General features: G+C 43.2%; 1 protein-coding gene across 1 annotated transcript in view; it reads right to left on the bottom strand.

Moving 5' to 3' along the window:
* Nucleotides 1-21035, bottom strand: part of AKIRIN2 (akirin 2) — a 39124-nt gene extending 18089 nt beyond the window's left edge. Inside the window, exon 1 of the mRNA XM_009333217.1 lies at nucleotides 20930-21035. Within this exon, the coding sequence (XP_009331492.1) occupies nucleotides 20930-21035 (106 nt within the window). The remainder of the gene's footprint in view (nucleotides 1-20929) is intronic.
* Between the last annotated feature and the right edge of the window lie 2137 nt (nucleotides 21036-23172).

Genomic DNA, 23172 nt, shown 5'->3' with positions numbered 1-23172 from the left:
TGGCCGGCTGCGGCCGGGGGTCTCCTGTTACCGCAGGCGCCGAACGAGTCCGACAGCGGCTGTATGTTCGCAGGGCGCTTGTCTGTATGTGAAATAAGGGCAAAGTGCGTTTAGCGGCCTCCATGATGAGGGCAGAGCAGGGAGCATGCAGGAGTCGGAGGGATGAAGCGGGTGGAGGTGGTGTGCCAGAAGAGGCCCCGGAGGTGACAGCTAAGGACACGCCAGGAGAGGCCCCGCGATGCTGAGAGTTGTATCTCGGTGTAACCAAGTGATTTCCTTGCAGTTGTGCAAAGGGCTTTCTTGCTTAAGGAGGGCGGTGAGGGAAGAGGTTCAAAGAACTGCAGCTGTTTGTGGGAAGAGCAGGGCTCTTTTCCTGTTCAGCTTCCTAACTGAAATAAACTGTTGCAGTTTGCCCCAGTGGAAAAGCTGCGATAGGCCCCAGAATATATGTAACCTTCAGCTTTTCTGTTAATTTAACTATAAACATAATGATAGGTTGTCTTTAGAAAATAAAATGAGGAATATGTCCTCATTAAATTTTAACCGGTGTTTTTTGATTGGCTTGTGAAATGTAAGCTAGCCTTTCTCTAATGACATTTAAAGAAAACAAACCTTGCTATCATTTGGAAGCAAGTTTTTGCTTTACGTGTTCCATGTGTGGCATATATTGTTAATTAAGCCATAACAGCAGCCAGTCAGTCTAAACACAAATCTGATAGCGGTGCTGGCAATGTGGTTGTGCTGCTCTTGGAGTAACTGAGGTTTCAGGTGGTGGGGTGACCTAGCAGAGCCCTTCTGCCCAACAAAAATAGAAATAATAATTAATAATCTGCTTTCTGTGACAGATAGCTCATGGCAACGTTGGAACAATTAGGTGAAATTCTCCTTAGGTCTGCCTGACTTGCCTTGGCCTAAAATGAATTACAGAAAATAGCAAAATGATTCCTCCGCTGTTACCTTTTCCTCTGTAGAGGAGGTACTTGGAGTATTTCCTTGGTAAGGAGGATGCTGAGAAGCCTTTCTAAAGCTAAGACAAGTTCTGGTTCTCCATAACAAGGCTCAGGAAATGTACTGATGCTATTACAGTGTTACAGTTGTCCTACTATTACTATACCGGTACAACTCCTTCTGTGGATACTCTTCTTTGTAATAATGTTGGATGGTTTTCCATTCATTTAATTCTTCATTTCCATTACATTTCCCTAACCAGGTAAGTTTCCCTGTGTTAGTGCAACAGTCTTAAGTATTCTTACCAAGCACTTCACCCAGGAAGACTGAGGCAAAATTGTTCTTGCAGGCTTTGAAATAAGGAAACCTTGCATGTTTTTCAGCATGTGTGTGATGCGCTTGTGTAGTTTGGAATGCCCTGTGCCCACACAGGACCGAGACGGCCACTTCTGCCTACATCTGTATGCTGAGAAGTGCCCGTGTTTGGGTGCAGTATTGAAAAAAAATTAAATTTTAGAATAACCAGCACTTTGCCACTGAGCTTAATATTTGTCCCACTGAACTTAATATTTTATATATATACTCTGCATTCAGCAGCAGAAAAGATTCGGTTACATTAACTCATGTGACGCCAGATCCTAAGGACCATTCAGGCACAATTTAAGTAAATTAAAACAGTCTGAGGAATCAGGCAAAACTTCATCAAGATAAGCTACTAGAAAGCAAGCTTTCGCCAGCGCAGGCAGCACTATAATTGTAAGCAATTGATTAGAACCATGATTGTCCTAATCAACAGAGTTACTCGGGCTTTATCTGCCCTTTAATTTGTTGAGCTAAATTGAAATAAGTCAGATTTAAGTCAAAATAAGAATTCACACGGCCCTTTGCAGCAAATTAAACCCAGCTAAACCAATGTAGCTTTGCATGTAGACAAGCCCTAAGGCAGCAAAATCTCCAACGGCAGTGACAAAGTGCTTGATGGTTGTCAGGGAACATGTGTTTTTACTTTCATTGTGGCAGGAAACACCATAGGGTCAAGGCTGCAAACCACTGTTTATATTGTTCTTTCTTCTACTTACTTATTATATAACCAATTTGCAGTGTCCCATTATGCGCTACATGGGGTGCCTTTAAAATTATATATTATAAGCATATTTTAAAAATAAATAGTACCCACAAATTTTATTAATACTGGGAATGGGAGAGCTTATTTATAGCTGGTGTTGTGCTAGATTTTATTGGATCTGCACTTCAACCATGACACCTGTTAAAAAGACAAGTCCAGACGCAGGGCAACATTTTGACCTTTGTACAGCTCTGAATGGGGTGGGAAAGTAACCCTTTCAGTGTATTGCTTTGGGACTGTGATGGAAATGTCGTAGTTGACCAAATGTTAGCCTTTATGCATTCTCTTTTCTTCCCCTTCCTTCTGCCATTGCTCCATTCCCCCATTGTTTTTAATTTTCTTTTTTTTTGGCTGTCTTCCTCTCATTCTCTTTATATGCCATCTTGACTCTGCTTCCTCTTCCTTTTCCTTGAGACATCCTATTCATTTGATGCAGGGTCTACATCACAGTCCTTATCTTTTCTTTTATGCTGTCTTAACCATATTCCTCCTGCTTCGCATAGCGGCTCATTTCTCATTAACCAGTCGTGCTCACCAACACGGGACCACCGGTTAGCTGAGCTGTTTTCTAGGGCTTGTTCCATCTCTCCCCGAGTGAGCAAAAGTCACTTTAAGCAGGGTCATTCCACTTGAATTTGCCCATGGATACTGAAGGTTTCTTACTGATGTATCAGGCACACATTGTGGTTGCAGACTTCGTAGACAAAATGCAGTGGAGGTTATCTGTCAGGACTTCAGTGAAGTGTTTGTGTGGTGCTGAGTGAAAAAAGATTAAGCTGAAAAAATGGGGATTAGTGCAGGAATTGTAAGGTGGGGAAAAACAGCCAAAAGAAAAACAGAATAAATTTCTCAATCTGCTTTGCTATACAGTCACACAGATAGTGCTGGCAAAAGGGAAGGGACACACAGGAACAGGAGTGAAAGCCAGAGGTCAGTAAAGGTCAGCTCTGCTTCTTTAGGTGCTGACTACGCTGGTAAACTGTACCAAAAAGTACCATCTGAACCTGCAACATGCAGTGACCTTCAATAGGACAAATATGTTTCTTAGGCCTAAGGTATTTCCAGCAGAAGTACAGGAGTATATTTGCCAGTATAAGAGACATTCAAAACACCTATTTCCTCTAAAATACCGTATATGCTTCCACTCATACATATTCAGGAAAGATTAATTAAAACCAGAACTTGTCCAGAAAAAGGTGACTGAGCTGATTAGGAAATAGAAATGGAAAATTCACTTTTTGCAAGAAGTTGAAGGATTGTTAGTTAAAGGTTATTGGCCCAACCAAATAACTGTTGAAGTCAGCGCAAGAAGGAGATGAGTTCAGGAGATTTTTAAGGTCTACGTTAGTGATGCGGCCTGTGTTGATACAGGAACTGTCCGTTACCTCACCCAAACTGGAAGTAAGAGGAAGATTTATAACTGCCAGAGCACTCTTCCAGTAGCAGTAGTATGGGTGAAAATAAAGAAAATCAATCCCAAATCTTTAGATGAGGCTTAGGTGGTCTTTAGATAAGGCTTAATATTTTAAGAAAAGGGATTGTATGGTATGGTTGCTTTCAGTGGCATGAGGCTATCGTGAATGACCCAGGAAGTCCTTGCAGTCATTTTGTAATATAACGTGGCAACAACGAAACCACAGTGGAACTCAACTTTTTACTTGCAAGGAGGTGAAGCAGTAATAACCCATTTGAGTCAGTTCACCGATATTCAGAATAATACATGGAGGCTATAAAAGGAAAATTGCTAAACTCACTGGTGTATACGCGCGAATTGTACTAATGGACCTGGATATAGAATAACTAGGAAGCAGTGAGTAAAATTTTGCAGCTCTGACTACTGCAATTACCTCGACAATTTCAGGAAAGCATCAACACTAGCAAAGTGTGGATCAGAGCACTTTTCCATCCGTTGTCAATCACAACCTTGTGTAAGTTCACCAAAAGAAGTAATGGGATGTAGGGAGGGCAGTGTTGTGAGGTACTGGAAGTGTTACTGCAACCTAAAGAAAGAACGCTTTACATCCCCATGTCCTGCACGCCCTTACCCTCCATTGTCCAACATTTTAATACACAAACATTTACATTGTGCCTATCTGTTATCTTCCTTCCTTTTTCTATTGTAAAGAATTCACATTTTTAAACTTCACATATAACGTTCCCTGCCTGAATTTTGGAGAAACACTGCACCAAACTAAACTCTGCTTTGTTCTTGATCCTAAAAAACTGCCACAGTGCTTTGGCAAGAAGGAAAACTATACTTCCTATACAAAGATTTTTTTCCAAAATGTTCTCTTAAATCTTTGTAGGACAATTAATTTTTCATAAGTGATTATAAGGGTAAAGGAGCAGCATGGTATTACATATTAACTGGAGAGTAGAATCAAGTCAACTAAAAATACATTGAACTGGAATGGTGAAAAAAATTACAGGCCAAACATTAATCATGTGAGTAATACTGATCATGTGCATTAAGAGCCATTGAAGTCAAGCATGCTTAGAGTTGTGAATGTCTCTCCACTGTTGCAGTGGGCTGGAGCCTGGGTCCTCTGCGAGCTTACACAGCTGTGTGAGGCTGAGATGTAGTGAAGGTCAGGCTTTTCTTCTGTGCCAGTATGTTAGTGAATAAACCAGCGCAGGACACAGTGACAACTGAGATATACTATTTCCTACTAATTTCCTCAGGTGTAGGAGGAGGTTTGAGACACTGTCCATTCTGTTCACTCACAAGACCTAGCCCTGTAGTTTAGTGAGCACATTGAAGAAATGGGCACGTACTTTTCATTGCAGACCTGTTGCTTCTTTGGAAATTTTGCATGGAAACTCAGTGGAAGCCAGCTGAAAATTTCACTGTTGTTAAACTCAGTTTTCTACAAGGAACAATGAAGAACTGAGGACTTGAATTAAGACTCTCATTTTCCCGGATAATTTCCTAAGGGTTCAACTCCTCTGTCACTATCTTACTTGTCTTTTCCACCCTCTCTTTGTTTCAGATAGTATCTGGCTACATTTTGTACTCAAAAATCTCCTCCCTCGGTCTGCAGCTGACCTCCGGGATGCTCCCTGGTTTCACAGGTGTTACGTATGTGCGCTGTACCATCTATACACACCTATTGCTTAACCTGCTTCTCCACCTCCGATCGATCCACCCCTCTGCTTCCCCATCTCTGCCCCCCTCTGCCAATCTCATGCAGTACCTCTCACTTAGCATACTCTTTCTGTTCATAAAACATGAGACGATGACCATCTTCCGCTGGCAAATTTCTTCCTTGTCCTTTCTCCACCACCACAGGTAATTCTGTCGTCCTCTGAGCTCATTTGCTCCCTTTTCTCCCCCATATGAACACTAGTTTTAGGCTGCGCTCGTTCTCTTGTTAAATATTTCCAATGACCCGTTTCCCCACCTCAGACCTTGTTTCCGAAATTCTTCCCAGACTTAGGTCACCTCTAGCCTGAAGATGCTCATATAAATTACTGTCTTTCTAGAAGTTTCTCCCGGGGAATCTTTAGCTTCTCCTTTCCACTCAGTTCAGGGTCTCTCTGTTCCCCATTCCAGCAGATAAAGCTTTCACTACCCTCCTCCCTCTTTTTCCTCACCGAGCGGCAGCATCTCGCCATCGTTGTGCCCCTTCTTGGGCCTTCTTGGGTTGTTCATCCCTTCCTTTTCAGGCCTCACCTTCAGGGCCCAGCATTGTCCCGCTGCTGCCTTAATTCAGGATTTGTGTCTTTGCTCCCACACATTCTGGTCCAGCCCAGCTTTCCTCTAATCGCTTCCTTCCTTCCCTCCTCCCGCTTTCCTCCAGGGGCTTTAATTCATGCTGCCCTTTTTGTTTAAGCCTAGAACAACTGCGCCCATCTTGTGAACCAAATCCACTCTGTCTTCATTCAGATCTCCCCATAAAATGTACTTCTGCCATAAAAGCCTATCCAGCTCGGGTTCCTCTGCTGAAATATATCCCATTCCTCTATAATAAAAACAAATTCTGTTTTATAACAAAACAAAAAGAACTGAGGGAGAGACTGACTACACAATTAATTTTTGCCAGTTGCTTTCTGCCAAGAGCAACATGCTTGTTCTTATCCCGCTTCTTAGGATTGTCCTCCCCATGTGTCTCCTGTTTGTCCTTTTGTTTTGTTATCGGCTTTCAAGTCCTTCCTGAGGGCTCCTGGCCTGATCCTGTGCTCACATTGGTGTGAAGCGAGAAGTAACTCCGCTGCAGCGAGCAGAGCTTTGCCAAGGTGAAATTTCTGTGGAAGGCAAATCAGCCCTTTGTTTTAATATTAGCTAATAAAGCCTGTGCACAGCTCCAGCACAGCGCTCTGGTTTTAATTAATAAGAATTAGCATATACATCTACATACACTCTTTTTTTTCCCTTTGCGGGCTCAGCTACTTTGAAGAAAACCTCTTTGTATGTCTTCCTGGTTGTTCTATATCTTGACATTAAAAACCCCCAAACGAATGAAAACCGAAAACCAAAGTAACATCGAACTCCCACGCAAACAAAAGGCTTAGCTGCTGCCGGTGGCGGGGAGCGCTGGGAGCAGCCCTTCCCGCCTGCCGAGAGGAGCCGGCTTCCAGCCTGCGCTCCCCGCTGCTGGGGAGCCGTCCAATTCCCAGCCCGCCGTCCCTTCCTCCGCCTTTGCACAATCCCACGGCAGTGACTTCCCAGTCCTAATTGGAGCCTCTGGGCATTATTGTATTATTATTATTTAATAAACAACCACATAAAACACTGGTTGACATTTAAATAAGAGTAAAGAAAGGAAAGCTCTGACTCCTATGCGCTCCCCGCTGCTGGGGAGCCGTCCAATTCCCAGCCCGCCGTCCCTTCCTCCGCCTTTGCACAATCCCACGGCAGTGACTTCCCAGTCCTAATTGGAGCCTCTGGGCATTATTGTATTATTATTATTTAATAAACAACCACATAAAACACTGGTTGACATTTAAATAAGAGTAAAGAAAGGAAAGCTCTGACTCCTAGACTGTTTTGTTTTCCTGTTGATTTGGGTGGAAGCAGGAGCAGGTTTTCTATACAATACCAACGCTCACACAACACATGCTTACCTTTAATGTTTTAGAAAAGGCACTGCTAATGTGGGCCCAGTGCGGATGAGAGGGCCAGACCTACTGCAGCTGTCAGTCCCTGTTGCAACATAAACTGTAAATACGAGACATAACCTGGACATTCCCAAATAAAACGCACTAACGGCTTTTGTTCCCTGAGCTACGACGAGCAAGGATTCAGCATCATTTTCTGCATTGTTACCCCCAGCATGTCCTTTCGAGTGGTTATCTGAAACACGCAGCCAACCAGGATGCTATTAAGAAGAATAAATAGAAGATAAAGTTTTATTTTTGCATTTGATTGTAAGTTTGAGACATTTCAGAGTGAGAGTTATCATGACAAAAGAAAACGTGGTGTCCCTGAAGTGAATGCAGAGGAGCACAACTCGTTCAATAAGGTTTTGAAAGAAAACAAAGAGCTGAAGGCCAGAACTGACTCCTTTAGAAACAAGTGTAAAACGAGACAGGATTCAAAATGCTTAAAATACTTCGGTGACAAGCAACAAAGAAGTGTCTGTTACTAGAATTGATTCAATTAAGGAAAGGGAGAGAAAATCTTGAGAACTTTTTAAAAAGTAGAGATTTGATGTGTGGGGAGTATACGAACAAAATTCTCCCGGGCCACGACCAGAGCCCTGAATCAGCATAACTCTTTTCCTTGAAGAAAGTGAAAACTAGGCAAGGGTGAGTACGTACACCTTTATTATCCTTTCTATTTGTGGATCAAAGAGGAGGAATTCGTGGGGCTGCCAGCTCTCCACTTTCCTGCAGTGAGTCTGGAGTGAGGGCTGGGTTTATTTCTCTCGGTTAGGCAATGCCTCTGTAATACTCCAAATGATCAGGTCCTATAATGGTCTTCTTGTGAGATCTGAATCTTATTTACTGGTTTGTGTGTGGTATAAATGTTTTTAAAGTATTCAGTAGGAGTGAAACATTCTTGCTCTTTATAAAAATTACGTACATATATGCTTTAATTCTAGGGAGTTCACCCCTCATTCTTCCCACCATTTCATTACATGTTTGCTCCCTGTATTATGTATTAAAAGCTTCATGCAGTGGCTCACTTGTATTTACATATGTGGACTGTAATAACTCTGTGATGTTGCTTGGAACTTCTGTATGAACATGTTATATAGAGTCAATGTGGGCATGACAAATGTATTGCAGATTGTTCGTAGATAAACACAGTCAGTGAATGCAAATATGAGTGAATTTGTGTGCAAGTTTTAATATCTAAGCAGAGCTTATAAGTGCATAACACCTGTAACCACAACTGTCAGTGCAAACAGGGAAACTAGTTTTAAGGCATTTGCGCTGATTTAAAAGTGTTGGACTTTGAAATACTTCAGCTGTAATGGTTGAGATGTGTTCATCCTCCGGCAGGTATTTAAGTACATAAGCTCTGTTATTAAAGAATACAAAATTTATTAGCAGCTGATATGCCAAAGTCCTTGTGAAAACAAGTACCAGAATGGTGAGGACTGCCTTATGAAGCAACCTGTGGCTTTTAAAGACATTATGGAAATCTTACTGTGAAATGGATTAAAAAGTGCTGGTTGATGGTCTTAGGGAGATGGGTGTTAAGCATGGAGAATTTTTTTTGATGGCAAAATGGGAATGTACCGGAAGGGTGCTGGATTTGCATGAGTGGCCGTGTAGCCGGTAACAGGTTTGGTCTAGAAGCAGGGAGCTTGCTTAGGAAAGACACTGCAGGGGCATACAACGTAAGGAGAAAACGGAATCTGTTTGAATATGGAGTGCAGTAATCTTCCCCTGAAGGGAGAGCGAGTGACTGGTTTTTGTGAGAGTACTGAGACAAGAATTTATTAGTTACCAAAGATGTACAGAAGAAGTTTGTTCAGTAAAGTTTTCTGGTGCATTTTATCAAAACTGTTTATGTCACAAAAAGAGAGAGATACATGCAAGTCCAAGACTTTAATCAACAAAAACGCAAAATGAACCTCTTTCAGCCTTTTCTTTATTCATGAATACAAATCTTTGCTTGTTTCTGTATTTGGAGGAGGTAAAGTTGTCCTTAATTGGCCTGCAAAATATTTCCTAGCTAGAGGGTTCAGGTTCGACATGTGAAGGAAATTTGTTCAGAATTCACTGGAAGTCCACCTGCTCATTTTAAATAATACCATATTAAGTAGCTGTTCCACTGCTATAAGAAAAGTTATGTTTTGCAGAGAGAGGAAATTAAATTGTCTTTGTATCTGCATTTCTTTAGAGCTCAGCCTTAGTGGTTTATTCACAGAAAATCGGAAGACAGGCTTCAAAATGGCCAGTAGACTGAAGAAGCTGGGCTGGGAGCATCTGTATCTTCCCATTTGAAAACTTCGCCTGTTGCTTGCTCCTGCAGAGTACCTGGAAACACTGGTAAAAACCAAATTACATTAGCCCCATTGTATTTTAGAAGCCTTTTTGTCTGTATAACATTAGGATGATGTCAGAGGTTGATTATATGTTAGTTTGTTCCAATAAGAACAATTAATTTGGGGGCAAAAGCCAGTGAGGACCCTGTCAGACGCTGAACAATGTTTTTGGTTTTCATGCACTGAATCATCAGTGTTTATAGGCCTCCAACATGTAAATCACCCTGAGGTAATCTGGAAGGAAAGGATATGAATAAGCCAATTAAGTTGGCAAAGAGCCTAAGGAACACCCTGTTTAGGGATAAAATCACATGCCTGTCTTAGTGCCAGTAGTTTTGGAGAAGGAAATAGAGTTAAAATCTTTGTAGTCCATTTCTTTGCAGAGAAAGATGATTTAGAAGACTTTGGTCTTCTCCTTTCGTATGTGTGAGCTTAGGTGACTGAGATAAGGTAGTAAGTAATGTGTTTTCTGCAAGTAACTTTTATTTTGATGACACAGAAGGATGTAATCCAGGTTGCAGAGGGTGTAGGAACTAGTTGCCTCATTTATGGTAATTATTTCGTATTCAGTTTTATGATACGAGCATTCAAAGGACTGAATTGCCCTTTATCTTTCCAAGTACCTCCTTTTTTTTTTTTTTTAATAGAAAGGGAGGCACAATTTTTCATCAGGAAGCCTTCTCCACACAACTCAGCAGTTACTAGCATACTTTAAGGTGCTCTATATCTAAATAATAACAAAAACAACTGCTCTCTTCCTACCATCTGCCAGGCCTGTGCCTTCAAAGGTGTGATGTAACGGGGAAAAAAAGGCAGAGGTGAAGAAAACTTTTCATTGAAAGTTGTGCAGAAGAAAAAGTATTTCCATTCTTACTTTACTTCTTCACAATATAAATGGGTTCTTTTCGTCTTTTTAAGAGGCTTGCTGTATTTGCTGGAAGACTAACTACATATTTCTGCCATCCCACCCAGATCTTTGAACTCATAGGCCAATTCCAATCAGGAAAGTAGCTAGCTCTCTAGTAGAGACATACTCTGTATATGCCTTCACTGGAGGAAAGGCCCAGGCAGAACTCATGGCTGACACCAGACATTTTACATGGGAGTGGATCATTATGATCTCCCCAAGTGCAGGAGAAGCTGTAATTGACATTTGTAAGTTATTAAGCAACAGACAATTTAACTGTAAACAGAAATCCAGGAGTCACCAGTTACACTGCTCACAGAACTACTCATTTAAGGGCGGCTTTTGGGCATTTTGCAGACACCATTGAGAGCAGGGGAGATGTAACCTCCCCTTTTTTTCCTCCATATAGCTCATCATCTTTGGACTTCTAGAATCGTGTTCCTGGTTGAAGGGAAGTAACTTTCTGAGAACAAAAACAGCCAGAAAGCAACAGAGACATGCAGTCACTGGAGGCACCACCTAACAGCCCTCTGAATGCCTTGGAAATAGCAGCATTGGGAGAGCCTAGATACAAATGCACAGACTGGCATAAGACCCAGATAAACATAGTTGTTCAAGATGGTTTCAATGCCTCTCACCTAACCCCAGCCATCTGATATCTCAGCATCTAGCCCATACCAGTCTTTACTCCCTATGGAGACAAAGAGGCACCTTCCAGGAACAATTTGTTCCAGCCCAAAATAGGTATGAAATGGGTGTGATAAACCCTTCTTTTTGTGTCTATTTGTGTTGTGTGCTGAGGAGGCCTAGATGACCATCTGAATTTTTTAGACAGCTAACATTCAGTGAGATGAATCCCAACCTTAGTGTTCAGCTCCTGTGCAGCCTGACCATGCGTTGCTGGCACCAGAGCAAACTCCAGTTACTAGATGACGGCTAGAAATTTTGCACCAGAGGGTTAGTTCAAGGATCCCTTTTATTTTGAGCTGGAGGTTCACCCAGCCTCTTGGACATGTCTCTGGCCCTTACTCACTTTCAGGCATTCAGGCACTGTTCAGAGCAGTGGAAAGAAACAGAAACAGCTGCTTTCACTTCTCTTGTTGGTGTATGGGCCCTGCAGAGAAACAGGAACCAAAGTAAGGTTAAGCAGGGTTTAAAGGAACAATATAATGTTTGGTAGAGGAAGGGAAAAACACATAAGCTGGCCAGGTCTTTGACTTCAGAGCAGTGTACATAAACTGTTGCCATGTCCCCAGGAAAACAAGGGATTTGGGAAATAGTCTAAGGCTAGGCTGCATGAAATAGAGAGCACATGACACAACGTAAGTCCCTTTGTCTTGATAGACAGCGCTCTAGAATCGGTATGACCTTACTCTTGCCCTTGTTAGTCTGAAATATATAGCACAGCTGTAGGACATAGTTCATCATTTATCAAGGGTAAATACAGTTCTGGATGGGAACATGGAGGTGAAAAGTGTTCTGCACACAGCGTTCGCTTGCGTGTTGTAACTTGCTGCTCGGAAAAAACCAGAACGCTTTGTCTTCTTGTAACACTGGTGAGCTACTCCTTATCATAACCTTGTGAGAGGTTTCAAGTGCGTTCATGAATAGGAAGATGATTAAGATGACACATCAAGGTTTTCTGAATGCTTATTCCTATTCAGCCGCATCCTCATATTTTTCTTAGTTTTCATTCCAAAACAAGGTGTTTCTAATCTCTGGTGTGATTGGTAGACAACATCCTTTCACTCTTGGTGGCCCCGCTTGCTGTGAAACTCAAGCAGAGCAGTAAGAAAGTGAGTTTAAATCAGGGGCTGTCAGAGCTAAAGCAGCTAATTTAGCTGAAAGGCCCTGCAATGACCTCTGCAAAAGAGACCTCTATTGCTCTGAGTAGTTACTGTGACAAAACCCAAGGCTAAAAATGAAGTAACCTGACTAAAACGTTTAGTGGGAAAGAAGCTAAATGGGGGATTTAGAGGATCTAGTTTGTAGGGGAGAAAGAGGAAGATGGCTGTGTAGCTGGGGAACAGTTGAAAGTCTTGCTCTGAACACATCCATAAATCATCATGCCAGGTAGGATATTTTCTCTTCCCCCCAAGTATTTCCCAGGCTGGGAGTCTGCTTTGGCCACAACTGCTTCTCTTCAACAGCCCATTAGAGACCCGAGACTGGGTTTTGAGCAGGCTGTGTAGGAAGGATGTAATACTTCTGTCTGTCATGCAGCTGAAGAGTTAGGTCTGTAGCCTGACTAATGTGCCTTTTTTGAGGAGAGGACTCATATTAATTACCCTAGATCTAAGGAAATCTAATTTCAGAGCACAAGGACATAGAGGGAAAAAGGAAGCCTGATTTTTCCAGTGTTCAAATGATCGTATCACTGCAGAGATTTGTGTCATGGGGAGCACCTCTGGGCCTTCTTGCCACTAGGGTTGTTAACAGAGGGCAGGAAAACATCTGAGGCCAATGGCTGCGGTGACAGACACAGGGGAGTACAGATGGTATCTTTGGCATTAGGCTGAGGGGGCTGCAAGAGACAGTGCAAGGGCTGAAAGGTTTACCCGGTGTCTCATTGCTTCTAGGGCTGTAAATGAGTGCTGACCAACCGCACAAGTTTCACCACATTTGCAAAGTGAAGTAGCTCTGGTGGTTCCCTTTTCTTCAAAGTGTTTTATACTTTCTGCAAAGCCATGTTTGGGGTATGCGTGGTATGGGCATGCCCAGTTCAGAGGAGGCAGAAGTAGTAGAGGAGGTAGGTTAAATTTACATTATAGCCTCATTTTCTCGATTTGACAGGGCAAAGAGAGAAATCCCAGTAGCCATGTATCTCGAGATTTACTCCAAGTCAGTTACAAAGAGCAAATGAAAAAAACAGGTGTGCTTCTTGACATCGCCACCCTGACCCTCATGACATATAGCCCTTCCTGTCTACTTTTCCAGCTCAGCCCCCTGTTCCTACCCCCTTGGCTCTGTAGCCCCAAGGACCCAGTTAACACCTGCTCCTTGCTGTCTGGTGCCCTCTGGTGCTGCAAATACCTGTCCAGGCTACGTCCTATCACACCCTTGTGCAGCTGTGGGAACCAGCCTGTACCCCAGTGGGGGACTCATGAACTGGTATCTGCTTTTTCCCCATTGCAGCCTGGCTGTGGCAAGGGCCCTCCGATATGCCATGGCACAGGTGGGACTGGTCTGGGAGGTAGGAAGAGCTAGTCCTAGCTTCTCTGGTTCTGTTCTGTTTCAGTCCTTAAAGGGGGAGAGTGGGAAGTGGACAGGCTGTCACTGGTCCGCCCTTCACTTAACATTGAAGACCCCACTTCCAAGTATCTCTCCCTTGCTTTAGTCCGTCCCCTTCTCCAGCTTTAGCCCTCTAAATTCTTTCACCTCTTCTATCATCCATACTATTTATTACTGTTATCTTCACATAGTTGCCTGGTCTCACTGCAGAAAGCCTTTATTCCTCCTCCAAGATACAGCTCCTCTTCCCCTAGGATGCTATTCCCACCCCACACAGTCTCTGACCCTGCTCCAGACACCTCATATTGCAGGGCCCATGGCTCAGGAGCGCTTGGAGCTTACATATGCTCAGATCCATTGTTCAGAAAACAGGATTACAGTATCTTCGCTGTCCTTCATCTCCCCTCTAATTAATCAATGCTAATTGATTGATTGATGGTGGCTCTCTGGCTTAACAGTCTCCCAAGTCTGAGAAGCAGCCACACGCCTATCATTCTCAAGTATCTACTTGGAGCATAGGGAACGTATTAACTTCCAGAAATTAGAGCCTCTGCTAAATTAGTTTTTACGAATTGGCAGGGCTCATTTCTCTGGACTAAAAGAAAACTGATGACAGAGGCAGATAGCAACGACAGGCTCACAGGTCATTCTCTTGGTTTTGGTCCAAGTAGATTTCACCCTCACAGGGAATGAGTGGGTCACTCAGTGACCACAAACTGCACACTGACGGTAGGTTCTTGCCTGCAAGCCTGCTTCCCCACGCCTGATGCCTGTGGCCTGTTCAGTTTAGTGCTTCCTTCCTGAGATGGTCAAACCCTGTTCACGATGATGTTGTCATAGTGCTGCTCAAATAGGCAGTAGGTGCCATGTGGTAACAGGGATCAATTTAGAGGGGCTGAGACTGACCAGTCCCTGTTGGTCCCCAGCCTGCTCTGTCTCTGCGTGAAACCCCGAGTGACCGAGCCCTTCTCTTCTGCTCCAGCGCTTGGCTCAGATTCCTCAGCTTTCTCTCATTAGGCTCTTTTTGGCCAGCCTAGTCGCTGGGCTTTCTGAGTTGTAGGCAGATGACAGTGCTTCCATGCTGTCAGTGCAGCTAGGAGTAACTGCTGTAAGCAAGGACCAGCTTCACCTACTGTGTGGCCTGAAACACGACAAGTTGCTCATTTGCAATCTGATTACCACCAGGAGTCCATTTGGCATGGACTTTCATGGCAGATTCATGACCTGAGGACCATCAGCCGACAAATTTCAGTTCTCTGCCACAGAGAGCAATTTTAGGAAGAAAGCTACCGCTTTTCTTTTTTTTCTTTTTCTTTTTTTTTTTTTTTTGGACAATTCTCTTTTGGAAAAGCTGAACTGCTTGAACAGAAAGTAAGATATCTCCCCCAAACTCAACCAAACCAAACCCCTCAATCCAACAAACAGGCAATGAGCTGTAAGCAGGCACTAAGCTTGGAACATGTGAGCTGGAACTGATAAAGGGTTGGCAGAGCTGTAATCAAACTGAAAATAGGACCTTATAAAGAGAAGTTGGGCAATCTTCAAAAAAGTGGTGCTACCAGTCCTGTCAATGAATACTTAGATATGGCCCTTGCAGATTGCAGGTCCCTTGATGCAATGCTCACTGGTGAGTCATTTGGAAGATCACTAATTGAAGGATAGAAAATGGCCTGCTGTGGCCTGCAGCCATTATGAGCTGCACATTTTTTTAAGGGATGTTTGTTGCAATCCCCTCTATTTTCTGCAGATGGGGTGTGGCTCTCCCATTCCTGGCAAAGTGGCTGGTACAGCCTTTGGTTGGGAAAATATGGGTGCTGTTGCATGACAAGCTAGGCTTCCCCTGGGGGGCAAGTCACCTTCTTCCTCTCCAGAACAGCATCAGGGGTGTGACAATTCCCTAAAGCACAACGGAACCACACAGAAATCTGGCAGCTTTATCCAGTTTGTAGTTACATGGATCTGGCTCATAAAAACATCTGAATCACGTTTCACACTACCTACCTAGCTACATAAACACAACCTGATCCTCTTCTTAGGATCTGAGCCTTATATTATCAGACTATGCCTCCTTTTCCTTTTTTCATCAGAGGACTTGTGACCCTCAGTCTTTGCATGATTATTTGGGCTTGCATGAATGCTGCTGTGTTCAAATTCTTCAGCCTGCAGTCAGAAGTGGCACTGTCGCTCTTTGTTCATGTTTAAACACAGGCACCCAAAATTCCTTTGTCTGTGACGCATTAGGCAACTCATTCTTCATGCAGGATGGGAGGGACACCGCACTCAGCCCCACGGATGACAGAGTATGGATAGGCAGCAATCCTGCAACTGTGCCTGTGGTGGGTGAGACAACCCCTACACCTCTTTGTCTCCTTTTTGCCTTTCCACCACTCTGCCTTCCTGGATCCACTTGCTTGGCCAGCTGAAGACTGCCCGGTCAGCTCTGCCGGAAGCCTGGGGTCACGGGAGCAGGAGACAGACTGTGGCACCGTGCTGCAAGTATGGGAAGTGTGGACTTAGTTTTGTGGAGACTGCAAGGAGGGAGCAGTCTGGTGAGTATTTGCACAGACACTGCATCCAGTCTGGTAGGCAGAAGAAGAAATGCACCCTCCTTATTTATAGGAAGATGGAGGTTGCTATGCTGGGCCAAACCGATTAAGTCTGGTATCCTGCTTCAGGCAATGATGAACACTGGCTGCTAGAGGAGATGCAAGAAACGCTGTAGTAAAACAAAGATAAAATCACTCAGTGTGGACATTTCTCACTGTCTTCCTGATATCTAGGTCACTAGTTAACTGTGTCAACAACTAGTGACTACCATAAGATGGGAAGGATGAAAGCTTTACGCTGAACTATTTTCCAGTTGATGTCCTACATGATTCCTCTCACCTGGCTGAAAGAAAAATGAAGAAAGAATGATACCCCCCCATTCTGTTTCTTCTGAAATATATGACAAACCCTGTATTGTTCTGAAAGGTGCAGGATCAAACCTGTCATTATCTCACACAGAGTGCAGTAAATATCGTGACTAAGAGTGCATCAAAAATTATCATCTCTAAGTCTTGTTGGCAGGCTTTACATTAACCAAACCAGGTTGTCAGCTGCCTTCTTCAATGACAACGCAACAACTACTCTGTATGATCATTTTCTGTCACTGTATACTACAGGTGAAAAATGCAGGTGAACAATATTTTACCCGCATAGGTATGTAACTGTATTACAAAGAACTGCAAGAACAAGGCATTTATTTTTCATTTTCAGGAATTTGAATGAGGAGATCTCATTACTCAGAATCGGGATGCATCTTGCTTGGTGAATACAGTAACAAATGGGTTCTTCAAATCCCTAATTCACAAGCATTTCAGAGACAGACAGTTCAGCAGCACAAGAAAGGTGTACTATTCCTAGAAATCTCCTGACTCAACTCCTGTCCTGTATCTGTCAGTGATTCAATAGCATGGCAGCTATAATTGAGCACAAACATACTTCTGTTAGCAAACAGGAAGAAGCTGGGCAGAAGCACCAAGATGGCAATGGGCTGTATGGGTGCCAAGGTGGGTGGCCACACCTGGTCAAGTCTGTGAGATCAGTGATATGGGTAAGGTGATCAGGCTTGCAGAAGGAAAACCTGAGTTGCCTGTCATTGTGTGGTGATAAGAAAGGAGGATGCACAAGGAGGTTGATAAGCTTGATGGGCACTTAACAAGGCAAAGCTGATAAGCTTGATGGGCACTTAAGGAGGCAAAAATGAGAGATAACAGTGCTTCATTTCTATTTCTGTAACTAGTGATTCGCTTACCTTTTTCTTTGGACTGAATACTTTGCATAAGAAAGCACTGGCTGCAACACTTAGACATAGCGTGTAGACTTCTGTAGATTTACAGACATTGTGTGGCATGGTTGGAGAGAGGATGGATTATCAGCAGGTAGCCAGCAGCCTGGGGAGAGGTTCTTGAGATTTGTATGCTTCCATGTTCATCTCCTCAACTTCACCCGCTCTGTTGGAGATTTGGAAAAAAACAGGACTGTGCTCTGTTTATGAAAATGATAGTGACATCAAGACAAAAATACGTGATCCGTGTAGTTCCTGAAGCTAGAGATTACTCACAGGATATTGCTAGGGCATCAGATAAAGATTTTAACAAGTGGCTGTAAAAATTTAATCACAAGTCTGTCTTTAGGAACCCAAGGAACTGCTCCTATTTTCAAAAGTGTTGGATCACTGACAACTTCAGCTGCTCTCTTCTTCCTGCTCTTATTTTGTGAATAGAGTAGGGCTCAGTTGTTCAGGATTTGTGCGAGTAGTTCTGCTTGCCTGAATTGGTAGTACGCATAACAAACCGGTAGGATGGGTCAGCTACTTTTCCTGTCTTTTATTTGAAATTCTTTAAAATGATCAAATCTCTGCAGATGCATAAGCCATCAAAATATAAATAAACGGAAATGAAAATTTTCTGTTAAATGCCTCCTGCCTCCCCACTCCAACCTCCTGGTTGGAGGTTCCTTCCTATCAGTCAGCTCCCTGCACCAACCAGTGTGTGGACACGTCTCTCCTGCCTCCCAATGGCTCCTTGGGGAGAGAAGAATCTGCCAAATTATCCTAAAAAGAGTTTATGGCTTCACTGATTAAACTCCTTGGGGTAGTGATGTGTCCAACAGGCTGATGCCTGCAAGTGATGCTTAGTTTCAAACATAGTTCCAAGGGGAAAAAAAGGCTCCTCCTGCCAAATATGAGTGGGTTTCCAAGTTGAAATGTTTGCTGATAACTTGCGTGTGTGAATAGGTCTTGTCAGTAAGCTATCTTCCTCAAACAATCTCTGTTACATTGGTCTTTGGAGGGAGGAGAGGACGTCATGAATGCAGAAGTGCATCTTCATTAGTTAGTTCTTTTTCTTTTTCCCAGCGCATGAATCTAAAATGGCCCTGCTGTCTTGTTGCTGTAACTTAATTGTGTGGATCAGAATTTAATTCACATAATTTTCTGGCCCTAAATGTTTGAAGTTCAGAGTATTCCAGAGAATAATTTTATAACAGCCTCATTTTCCCTCCAGGTTCTTACTCTCTGTGCCATGAATGTTTCTTGATCATCTCTATTTCAGCCACGTAGAGGCATATACCTGAGCTATTCTTTGGGTAGTAAAATGGTTTCTGGCAGTCAGTGCTTGAAGATTTTTGGAATAAGATCATCTGTAGCACAGAAACATCAGGAAGATTGGGAGCCCATCAGGGACCTGATTGCAAGACAGTGTTGGCCTGATTTTTCCATTTTGTAATGTAGGGAGATCCAGCTGTTTGACAACCCCAAATCACACTGAAGCCTTGGGCAATATGCCTGATTTCCCGCTGTGCTCAAGGTGATCAGTGTCCTGGACCAGGCAGTCCAGGATGTGGCTTTTCTCCCTGACTGTGCTTTGTAGGGATGTGGGCTTCAGGGAGCTCCTTCTCTACCGCTGGAAGAATCGACTTTATGTTCAATAAGTTCGAAAGAGGACCTTAGCTTCCAGCCAGATGTGCTGATCTGTGGGGCACGTCTGAGTGTATGTGGCATGACCACTGAGCAGAGGCTGTCATCTATGGGCCTGTGTTTGGAAAAGAGTTGTAGGAGTGCTACCAGCAAGTGGCTGTTGGGGACAGCCGTGTCCATGCAGTGCTCTGGGGCGTACGTCCACTCCCTCTTAAACAACTGAGCAAGCGTCCAGAAAGACAGACAGATGCTGCACTGCGTACATCACTTCTTAAACATTGCCCTGTCTCTAATCCGCAGCTGCTGTGGACTTCCCTTTCAGCATAAAGTCGCTTTGTCTGAATAAGCAACAACAGCATCTAAAGAAGCAATAGATTTTGAAACAACTGGAGCAATCATACTTTGATCTCTGGCAAAGCCCAGGGGCTTGATTATTATCCAGTGGAAGGGGCTGAGATAAATGAGTTTTCAGGAGTAGGGAACTCAAAGAGTTCAGGCTGGAGGTGGATTAGAGTGAAGGGTGAGGGGGTGCACCCTCCTCCCAGGATAACAAGGTCCATCATCAGCGGGCCACAGGGTCCTCTTGGAGCCCGGCACTTTACGGGGCTCACAGGCATTTTCTAGGAGCAGGCAGGAATGTTTCTTTCCATAGACCTCTGCCACCTCCTTGGAAGCTGATCAAACCCGTTTTATTAAAAAACACCATTTGACTTCTAATGTTTTTATACTGATTAAGAACATTGACTTGGCTGGCTGAACAAGGGAACCGATTGTAGCTCAGCTGCTTCATGCTGGAAAAGCTTTGATCGGACTGAGTGGGAGTTTATGTTTAAGTTACTCTATAAAATGAATTTTGGTGATAAGCTTATAAACTGAATTTGAACCCTGCACAGGCTCCAGAGAGAAGGAATAAACAGCTCAATTTATATTCTCTACAGATACACACCAAGATGTCCCTTTAACCTTCGGTTATTTTACCTAGGGGGTCAAACTGTTTTTTAAACTGTTTGAAATTATTTGTCCAGATTAGCTGTCCATGCTGAAGATGGAGAGCTTTCAAGGTGGCTCCCAAGAGCCCTGAAGCCAACTATAATGAATGAGTTGTTTGGTGTTTTACTCGGAGGAAGAAAGCTGAATGAGTTACAGAGCTGCCAAATAGCCCCAGTTCATTCACACAAACTTGAGGATAATGTGCTTCTCTTGATCCCGACATGGTATCGGTGGAATAGCTTATTTCAAGGGCATTTCTGTCTGACGACTTCTCTCGCTCATTGCTTATCAGCCTCTATTGTTATACACAGCAGTGAACTGCAATTAGAAGACACCGGTATCTGACAGGAAACCCTGGGGAGCATGTACGGTTCATCTCCCCTTTCTGCTGAGGCCGGTGACCAAACTTGCAGGGGATCGAGTGGAAGCAAGGTCAGGTGGTCATCCTGTGAAATCCTCCAGTCCAATTCATCTCAGAGTGTATACGCGTAGAAGTCAGTCTGAAGAGTCTGGTAACTGGTCAAGTAATTATTTGTCACCAGTGGCATGTGCAGCGCAGATCCCAACACAGCCATCACAGAGAGTCTGAGGCTGCTGCAAACCCCGGGCATGAAGGAATTGCTCATTGAGGCACTGATGGGGTCTTTGCCTGGGAGAGATTTTCTTTAGATGGTGAGGTTGTGATCTGTCTGAACAGATGTCTAAATATTTTATCAGAGGAGTCATCCAGCTGATATGTAAGTCTCACAGCCGTAGAGAGACTTTTGTTTGTGTTTTCTCAAGGCGGAGGGCTGGAAGTGAGAAACCCGAGGTCTGGCTCTGCATACCTGTGGGCAAGTCACTCCCGTCATCATGCTGCTCCTGCTGTCTCCCCATGTCTGCTCCGAAAGGCAATTGCTGAGACCCGGCAGCACCCTGAGCTTCCGCAGTCATTCTCCCTTCCCTGCTTCAAAACAAATCCACTTCATTTATCATAATAAAGGCAACATTTTTTTAAACCCAGCTTACAGTTCATGCCCTGTGTACGTGCGTCTGCCTCTTCATCCCTCCCCATGACTTCTGACCCTGATGCCCCACTCCAGCTAAGTATGGCAGAAGTGTAGAGGCCTCAGCGATATCAAAGTAACATTAAATTTCAAGAAAATTGGGAGAGCAAATAATTCAAATATCACCTCTGCTGAAAGAGAAGTCTTAGCAGATATCAGAGAATCCCAGTGGGGAAGAGGAAAGAGGGACAGAGAGAAAGACATAAGAAACCAGGCTTCATTTGCTCATTCTGTTGCACACACTCATTTTATTTTATGTTTTCTTTTAATTTTCTCATAACTCCTAGCTATCTAAACCTTATTCAGGATTTGAAGTGTAAGTTAGTGTAACCAGAAATTCCTCCCATTAGCCCTCAGTTGGTCTCAGCACGTTATCCAGAGAGGACTAGAGGTCACTCGGTGTTGACTCTCTACCCCTGACAGGGGTAAAATATAAGCAGCAAGGACACTGAATATGCCCAGGGAACAGGCTGGCTAGGAGCTGGAGCAGGCCCATTCATCAACCAGTTTCACCGTATGCTAAGGGAATGCAATAATATACATCAAAATCAGAGACAAATTGCAAAGACTAATTTGTGAACTGGGGCCCCATTCCTTGGAGTAAAAGTCTTTTGCTTCTAACCTATCCCCACTGGGCTTTGCCTGTGTAGAAATAACTATGGGAAAAGACATCACAAACGTATCAGGTTCTGCAAGCCTTCTGAGGGCATTACTGACTTCTTCACATGCTCCCATTCAGGAATCATAGACTCCCTGAACACTCAGTTTCCACCTGAATAGCTTTACTCTTGGCCTACTCTCTTCATCACACATTATTTTATTGTAGTCTGCCCTGAAATAACAAGGTTTAATTGGCAATCTGGCCCTGATTTACTAATATCTCCTTGTGCATGGAAGGAGACCTCAAATTCTATGCACTCATTCTCAATCAACGTCAGCTTGGTATTAACTCAATGTTATTACATTATTGATTTTATTCATCCCAGGAGCTACATCAATTTATCATGGAATTCACACTTCTTTAACAACCAACACAAATCAAGAACATTTGTTAGATTTGCGATGTAGACTAGAAGGTTTTTGGAATCTGATCCTCATTTTCCTTTACGTTTGTTTAGTTTTCCAGTTAATCTGAATTCCTATCTTGCCCCTTTGAACTTTCAACCACTGTAAATACTTTTGATGAATTTCCATGCTAAAAACTGTATTGCGACATAGTTCTGAAAAAAAAATGAAAACCAACTGCAAAATACCCAGTGCTTTTCTGATGTATTGATATAACTGGTTTGGGGAAATAAATGGTCGGGTGCTTTATGTTACACAGTGGCCACATGTAAACAATAAAATCTGTTTGTAACCTCAGTCATACATTTAGTTCTGCTATACACACCATAACCATTTGCAGTTTTAACTCATGTTTGAAGGTGTGTAGCAAATTAAAAACATAGCAAAGAGTTTGTCCTTTTCCGTTGCATTTTACTGACTGACTTCTTCGCAACAGATGAAGAAATTCTGGGAAAGTTCATTGTCTGCTTCTGCATTTGTTCAGTCTTCTTCTCTGGCTGGACTCTGTGGTGGCTGGGGAGATACTGAAAGGATGATGTCAGAAGAGTGGGAAGTGAAAGCTGAAGGGAATTTTAGTCAGATGCTTTGAACTGCTGATTTTTAAAAAAAAAATTGGTTAATGTCTACATAGCTGGAATGCTGATGTAGCATTTGGGAGAAAGGATGTGGGACACCAGAGCAGTCACAGCACTGGATGGTGTTGACAGAAGCTCATTTTAGAGTGCTAAAGCACCTTTACTATCTTCCTTCACACCGCAGAGAAACCCACCACTGGCTGGAGTGTAAGGTGCAATTGTCAACTTACTATTCTGTATAGTAATTTTATCACTGCTGTCCTGGTTTTGGCTGGGATAAAGTTAATTTTCTTCCTTGTAGCTGGTACAGTGCTGTGTTTTGGATTTATGATGAGAATAATGTTGATAACACACCGATGTTTTAGTTGTTGCTAGGTAGTGCTT

Source organism: Pygoscelis adeliae, unplaced genomic scaffold, assembly GCF_000699105.1.
Source record: "Pygoscelis adeliae isolate BGI_AS28 unplaced genomic scaffold, ASM69910v1 Scaffold57, whole genome shotgun sequence".
Classification (NCBI taxonomy): Eukaryota; Metazoa; Chordata; class Aves; order Sphenisciformes; family Spheniscidae; genus Pygoscelis; species Pygoscelis adeliae.
Note: the sequence above shows the minus strand (reverse complement) of the source record. Positions and strands in the feature narration are given on the sequence as shown.